The sequence below is a fragment of the Carassius carassius genome, chromosome 37, assembly GCF_963082965.1.
Source record: "Carassius carassius chromosome 37, fCarCar2.1, whole genome shotgun sequence".
NCBI classification, from domain to species: Eukaryota; Metazoa; Chordata; class Actinopteri; order Cypriniformes; family Cyprinidae; genus Carassius; species Carassius carassius.
In genome coordinates, this window is record NC_081791.1 from 11,368,602 (window position 1) to 11,377,010 (window position 8,409).

Sequence of the window (8,409 nt, forward strand, 5' to 3'; positions counted from 1 at the left end):
ACAATTCAAGTGGTTGAATAAAAAGCAAACAAGCAGTTTATTAAAAATAGTACTTAGCAGAATCGTTTTCTATTTAATTTTATTCTCAATAATAAATATAATTATTGCTTAAGTGAATGTGATGTGGCCAAGTATGGTGAATTAGTGCTCTGCATTTAACACATCTAAAGTGCGCACGTGCACACACACACAACGTGAACACAAACCCGTAGCAGTAGGCAGCCATTTTTTTGCTGTGGCGCTATGGGAGCAGTTGGGGGATCAGTGGCTTGTTCAAGGGCACCTCAGTCATAGTATTGAAGGTGGAGAGAGCGTTGTACATTCACTCCCTCCACCTACAAGGTCCTGCTGGTACGAGACTCAAACCCGCAACCTTCGGGTTATGAGTCCAACGCTCTAACCATTAGGCCACAACTTCCCCCTAAAGAATATTCAAAGGGATCATTTGGAGGAAGTTGTAGATGAGTTTGTTTGTTCATTAGAACAGATTTGGAGAAATGTAGCATTACATCACTTGCTCACCAGTTGATCATATGAAATGAATGGGTGCTGTCAGAATGAGAGTTCAAACAGCTGATAAAAGCAGGTTGTTTCTAGCTAAAATACCTCTCTCTAGGAGTTCCATAATATCATAAGAACAATAGCATCCATAATATTGCTTTCTCTGGTGAAAGTGAGTTATAAACAAAAACCGGATGGACATGGATTATGGATTCATATTTTGATTAGGAGCATACATTAAAATATCTTAATGACGAATTTTCTTCTTACAAACATGCAGCTTTTCAGTGCACAAAACTATGATTGATGGACTATAGTCATGTGGTTTACTTGTGGATTATTGTGATGTTTTTATCAGCTGTTTGGACTCTTATTCTGACGGCACCCAATCACTGCAGAAGATACATTGGTGAGCAAGTGATGTAATGCTACATTTTGTACAATCTTTCACAATTTAAAAATGAATTCTACATGTTGGATGACCTGAGAATGAGAACATTTCCATTTTGAACAATTTCTTTAATTGTACTTTTATATATTTGTATTTTAATAAATATATACACCTATTTACAGGGGCGCAACTATCCAGTGTTACGAGCAACAGCAAAAATAAATACAATAGAGTAAAGAGGTCTAGTATTAGTTTTTAGGTACAGAAATTTAATAAAGTAATCAAATGTAAAACAGCATCGCATATTTGACTATAACTGAAAGATAGTTCTTTAATAAAGTTACAAAAGCTTTTTTATTTTTTTATATATTTTTTTTTATATATTCTTTTTATTAAACATTTTAATTATTACAAACAAAAACATTAAAACAAAAACACAGCACAGGAAATAATTAACATATTCATGAACATGTGGACAATTTACATACAGCATTTCCTCATATGATTGTACCTAAATTTTATCCAGTTTTTGTTTATGACCGTTTAATCTTTAGACACTTAAAAATATTTTTAATATTTCCCATTTTTTAAACCGGAGCGATTTACCATTGCGACAATACCTCAATCTTTCTAGTTACAACTAAAGATATCATAGATTTCCACATCTGAGTAGAGGGGGCATCACTACCAACCCATTTGACCATTATAGCCTTTCGAGCCAACATTAGGAGAAACTGAACAATCTGTTACAAAAGCTTTTTAATCAAGAGCAGTGAGTGATTTCTTTGTTGTTGCTGTTTCTATTAATATAAAGACTGTCACTTTAAGAGAATGCACTGATACAGTGGCCTACCTTCAGCTGGCTATGTCTGCTATAGGATACTTACCAAGACGGGCATTTTGACATAATTTTTGTCTGAATTTGTCCATTTAAATAAAATACTTCAGAGAGAGCTTATATTTGCGCGCGTTCTGAGGCGCGGGTTTGCGCGCTTCGGATGAGCGCATGCACAAATCTTCTCACTGCGCGCGCGAGCTCGCGTCCTGCCTCTTAAATGTTTAAACTGACAAAGCTTAATTAGTTTAGTTTAAACACAGATATCAATGTGTGCTGTTTAGGTCTCATCTGTGCGCGCGCGCTATCAGCACCCGGGTGATGACGGAATAAATGACAGCTCATATTACAGTTTTATATATTTTTAGAGCATAGACGTCACATTTTAAATCCTACCTGTTGCCTTTCACCAATCACTTATTTAGCTGCTGTCGCATCCCTTGACATGCCATCTGCTTTTCCCTCTTTCTTTTTCTATTTTTAGCCCCCGAGAGCTTTTTTGTTTTATCCAATTTTTTCGAGTTTCAACGACAACGCACTAACGTTACTGCTGCTTACTCAGCGCTCACGGCGCCCCACCCACTCGCGAGGTTCAATGTCTAAATTCTATGATGGAATATTATGAGGGCACCGGAGCCTGTTAGTCCTCTAAACTTTATATATATTTTTATATATATATATATATAACTTTTAATATACATTTTTATTTTTTATCATTAAAAAAAAAATTAACCATCGCTTTGGCGCCCCCCATGGTGCGGCGCCCCTATGCGCCGCATATGGCGCATACCCACTTTTTGCGCCACTGCCTATTTAAAGGTGTAGGACAAATAAACTAAAATGTCATGTCAGGTTGCTGCAGCTGTCAGTATATGACTGTAAATGCTTCCTGTGTATTATTGGGATGTTTCTATGGTTAATCATCCACTTTTGAAGACATCAAGTTTTCTCATTTTATCTCACCCTCTTATTTTGTACTATATTTTTATTATCAGCTGGAGGGTAAGATGGGGAAGGCATCGGTTGCTGGGGGTGAAAAGGAGTCTCCAGACCTCAAGGGGGCACTAAAAAAGGAGCGGGAGGAGCATCAACACCTGTTGGCGGACTCTTATGCTGCTGTGATGGACCTCACCAAACAACTACAGATCAGTGAGAAGAACTGGAGCCGAGAGCGGCTGGAGCTTCTGGAGCACTTCAACCAGGAAAGAAGTCAATGGGAACAGCGTTTACGAGAAGCCCAGAGCAAAGGCACACAGGTCAGATGTCATATGGGGGTTAAATGATTTGTTCACTCAAAAATTTTAATTCTGTTATTTATCTATTATTGTTTATTTCTTTTTGTAAAAAAACCTTTCAAGTTTCAAGGGACATAAAAACACCTAAAAGTTGTCTCATAAACTTAAAGGGTTGGTTCACCCAAAAATGCAAATTATGTCATTAATATCTCACCCTCATGTCGTTCCAAACCAGTAAGACCTCCGTTCATCTTCGGAACACAGTTTAAGATATTTTAGATTTAGTCCGAGAGCTCTCAGTCCCTCCATTGAAACTGTGTGTATGGTCTACTGTCCATGTCCAGAAAGGTAAGAAAAACATCATCAAAGTAGTCCATGTGACATCAGAGGGTCAGTTAGAATATTTTGAAGCATCAAAAATACATTTTGGTCCAAAAATAGCTAAAACTATGACTTTATTCAGCATTGTCTTCTCTTCCGTGTCTGTTGTGAGAGAGTACAAAACACAGCAGTTTGTGATATCCAGTTCGCCAACGAATCATTCGATGTAACCGGATCTTTTTGAACCAGTTCACCAAATCGAACTGAATCATTCTAAACGGTTCACGTCTCCAATACGCATTAATCCACAAATGACTTAACTGTTAACTTTTTTAATGTGGCTGACACTCCCTCTGAGTTCAAACAAACCAATATCCTGGAGTAATTCATTTACTCAAACAGTACACTGACTGAACTGCTGTGAAGAGAGAACTGAAGATGAACACAGAGCTGAGCCAGATAATGACTCGTTCTCGAGTCAAGAACCATTTCTGTCAGACGTGTCTGATTCGAGAACCGAGGAGCTGATGATACTGCGCATGTGTGATTCAGCGTGAAGCAGACCGACACACAGAGCGTCTGAACCAAACTGATTCTTCTGGTGAATGATTCTGAACTCATTCTGTGCTAATGTTATGAGCGTGGGTAAACCGAAGGCTTGAATGAAGGGCAATCATCGCCAATGATGCCATTACGTCGAGCGCAAAAGAACCGGTGAACCGTTTTCTTCAACCGGTTTATTGAATCGAACTGTCCGAAAGAACTACTGGTGATCCGAAAACCGATGCAACCGGTTCTTAACTCGTGAACGAGTCAGTCTATTGTTCGTTATCTGTCTCGGCTCGGTGTTCATCTTCAGTTCTCTCTTCACAGCAGTTCAGTCAGTGTACTGTTTGAGTACATGAATTACTCCGGGATATTGGTTTGTTTGAACTCCGAGGGAGTGTCAGCCACATTAAAAAAGTTTACAGCTTAAGTCATTTGTGGATTAATGCGTATTGGATACGCGAACCGTTTAAAATGATTCAGTTCAATTTGGTGAACTGGTTCAAAAAGATCCGGTTACATCGAATGATTCGTTCGCAAACCGGATATGACAAACTGCTTTGTTTTGAACTCTCTCACAACAGACACGGAAGAGAAGACAATGCTAAATAAAGTCGTAGTTTTTGCTACATCTTACTGGTTTGGAACAACATGAGGGTGAGTTATTAACAACATAATTTAAATTTTGGGATGCACTAACGCTTTAAGTCTTCTGTACATTTTTGAAAAGACATGAAACATATATTTCTGAAAGCAGCGTATTTTTTTCAGAATTTTTCTTGTTGTTCACCACATAATAAAGTCATATGGGCTTGGATAAACATGAGGTTGAGGAAATGAATGAACAGTGAACACAATTTTTATAGTCAAGTTTCAAGTGCATTAAATGGCGTGGAAGTTTTGTTGTGCATTAATAGTTTCATGTTTTTCTGAGTCCTTTTAATCTGTTGTTTTATTTGGGTCTGTGAGGGTGTTGTCATGACATATTTTCCACATAGTTTATCCTCACACTTCCTTCACTTACTTGGGGCTCACCTCACATAATGGACGGATATGACAGTATCTCTAAACATTTCCGCAAAGCGCCTGCCGACAGGCTCTCTGCATGTTGCATCACTTATCTAGAAACTGTAGTTTTGCATATCCATGTGGCTGTGCACAGTGTGCATAGTCCAGTTGGAAAGTAGCCTGAGACAATGTGGTCAGTTTGTCTGTACTAACCACACTGTAAGTAATGAAGCAGGAAAAAGAGATGAGACTTTATAGTTTTTTCCCTTCTTTCTCTGTCTTTCTTTTTGTAACAGTCCAGCTCAGTGCTTTAATTTAACTATTGACATCCTGAATTAGAAAGGTCTAATACCATGCCTCATTGAGAGAATTTGGGTCATTTACATGACATGGTGAACCATACAATTATCATTACCCCCGCAGAGGAAACTAGCTGTTTTGAATGATCTCATTTCCTAAAGAGAATATTGTCTGACTCAGTAATACCACATGAATGAATGTGAGTACTGTGCAGGGGGATGACCATGGCATGCTCCTTTGTAAAACTTCACTAAAATAAAAAAAATCCTTTTCAGGCTCTGCATGATAAAACATCTAAAAAGGAAATCTCAACAGATGCAGCCACCAGTGGTTCAGGACTGCAAAGGTAAACTGACTTGATTAAGGTCTTAACTGTGCCTTGTTTTATCAGACATGACTGTTTTATGATAATCCCCATTCTCTTTACAGGACCAAATCATTTTCTGCCCTCTCTGAATTTAAGTGTCTGCTGGACACTAGTCTGTTCCTTCATGGTCACAAGGTCAGCGGAGTGCCAGAGTGCAATGTTCCACAGCATCAAACTACTGCTCCTACTTCCATTTTGGCTCGTACTGACTTAAGTGATCTCAATAGGAAGAATTGGAAGTACCTGACCAATGATTCTGCAATGCTGGAGAAAGGTGAGCAGTTTAAGACATGGGACTGCCCAAGAACCAACTCTAACAGCAGCTTCCCTGGACTGGAGTTGAGCAAGGAGTACATCCAGAGAAGTTACACTGCTCCAGATAAGACGGGTATTCGCATTTATTACAGCCCTCCAACTGTGAGGAGAATGGAGAGGAGGCCAGTCAAAGAAAAGGCCAAGCAGGATCCTCAGCAAGGACCATCATCTAGAGACACAGCCATGATAGATCCATCAGATCAGACTGCTGCATCTGCACCTTTGTCGACCACTTCCTCATCCACTTATGAGCAGTGGTTTAGCTCACTTTCACAGCAGCATAGAGACCTGCTTGAAGGACGGACGGGAGGTTCTACACCATTCCATGGACTGGAAATTTCAGGCAACCTTAGTGATGACATGAAGGAGATGACCAACTGTGTGCGACAGGCCATTCGTTCCAGTTCTCTGGAGAGGAAGTGCAGCAAAGATACAGGGAGCCAGACAGTTGGTGTTTCAAGTACAGGAACGCAAACAGCACAGTTTGTCAGCATTGGCCTACAAACCGATGGACCCTTTCCAACAGCTAGAGGCCTTCAAGGGAAAGCATGGTCTCCTCGTCCATCCACCTCACTTTCATCTGCACGCTCCCGACAGATCTCTACATCTCTAGAGAAAGTCCACAGTCGCATAGATAGACCATGTTGCTCACCGAAATATGGCTCACCTAAGCTTACCCGTAGGGTCTCCACCTCCTCCTCCAAACTGGAGACGTCCTCAACATCCTCAAGGGATCGCAGTGTATGGAATCTTCATAATCGTAGTGGATCTCAGAGCGGTTCGGCCTGGGCACGTTCCACCACCACCCGAGACAGCCCAGTGCTTAGTGGCCTCAATGATGGCTTGACCAGTCTCTTCAGTGTGGTGGAACACTCCGGAAGTGTTGAATCATTATGGAAAGCAGATCCATGCTCTGGAAGACAAGCTGCTGGGAAACCTTCCTATCCTAGCATAGGTATCGGACTGGGAGAAGCGGGAGCTCAGAAGTATGGCATGGTCCAGGAGTTTCTCCACAATGTTTGCGGCAGGACTGTGCCAGCAGACACGATGGATGAACCAAAGCCTGAATGCCTACCTGGAGCCTTGATTGGCACAGACAACATCACGAAGATCGTCAATAAGAGGTTTATGAAAACACAAAGAGAAGAGTTTGTAGCCACTGGAAAGGATGCAATGAGCTCAAGCTCTAGTACCCTGGAGGTAAGATACAATTCCCAGTGTCACTACTGTTGATCTGGTTGATTACATTTATCAATGAACCTCTGATTGTTTTATACCAGGGCTGGTCAACTTCAGGTGTGTTTGATTAAGGTTGGAGCTAAACTCTGCAGGAGAGTTGCCCTCAAGGATTGAATTTGCCCAGCCCTGTTATCATAAACCCTGAATCAAGGAAATATCTTAAAAACATTTTAATCTTTTTTCTTTGTAGGATTCAGTTTGTGACTGCAGCTCACAAACTGCCACTTCCTGTTTTGCCCGCCACTCGCGCTCCATCACACGACATACCCATGGCCAGTGCAAACATCGAGTGCAAGAGTCACCCATGGGAACTGAAGAACGATTCGATACCAGTAATGAATGATAATGAGGGTGGCCTCTTGTGACACCCAAAAAGTACACAAAGAAGACAACTGTCAACACCCACCCCACACACACTGCCACACAATTCCACTGCCCCATACACCAATACACACAGACACACCCTTAAACAAACAAATACATACTTCATACCTTCAATAAAAGTCTTCAGGGTTACAACAATGGGACCTTGAAGAATTCCTGCATCTGGAGTTTCAAAACCAGATCTCAGTTTAACCAGCACACTTTAATGCCAAGGAAGGGGAAAGAGTTGACCTACCCTTTAGGTCCACCATTCCACTGTCAACCAGCCAGATTCCACAATTTAAGTCCATCATTCCAGCGTAAACCAGCCAGACTTGCCTTTAAAGTCCACCATTCTACAGTCATCCATTCAGACCTCTCCTTAAACTCTGTCATTCCTCTGTTCTTCGTCCAGCCAACAGGAAAGCTTAGCCAGCCATTTCAATCCCCATGGAAGAACTTAATGAAGCTATGTAGATATAAAGGGAACATACAGCATGCAAGTGAACTACACAAACCAAGAACCTCAACATGGCCTTCAGTAAGATCATGATGTTTTTTGACAACTGCCCAGTGGCCCTTACTTTTGACCACAAACAGCATTGCTTGGAGTAGCTGTAAAATTGTCCTGTAATCATGTCCTGTAATCACCTCTTAATGGATTCTACAAATTTACAGCTTTGAGTCTACAATGGACCACTTTTCCCTTCAATAGTTAAGAAAGGTGTTATCAACCAAATTCAACATGGTCTCAATTTGGTATTAAGTTTATGTTCTCTATAGACTCTGCAACTACTTGGGACCATCTTCCATTTTCAAACCAGCCAAAATATGAAACTCTGAATCTACCCCTGGATTTCTCTAAAAAAGGACTGTATGATATGATTGAAAATATTGCATTATGGATCTGTCCTTTTTAAAACGTAATATTCTTATTATGCTGTCTGAAGATGTCTACGAAGAGCACGTTGGTAGCTGTAGAGTAGGA

General features: G+C 40.6%; 1 protein-coding gene across 1 annotated transcript in view; it reads left to right on the forward strand.

Moving 5' to 3' along the window:
* LOC132117999 (protein SOGA1-like) overlaps window positions 1-8,200 on the forward strand; it is a 57,153-nt gene extending 48,953 nt beyond the window's left edge. The window contains exons 11-14 of the mRNA XM_059527455.1: window positions 2,723-2,983; window positions 5,413-5,483; window positions 5,567-7,019; window positions 7,249-8,200. Coding sequence (XP_059383438.1) covers window positions 2,723-2,983; window positions 5,413-5,483; window positions 5,567-7,019; window positions 7,249-7,401 — 1,938 coding nt within the window. The 3' untranslated portion in view covers window positions 7,402-8,200. The remainder of the gene's footprint in view (window positions 1-2,722; window positions 2,984-5,412; window positions 5,484-5,566; window positions 7,020-7,248) is intronic.
* The last annotated feature ends 209 nt before the right edge of the window (window positions 8,201-8,409 follow it).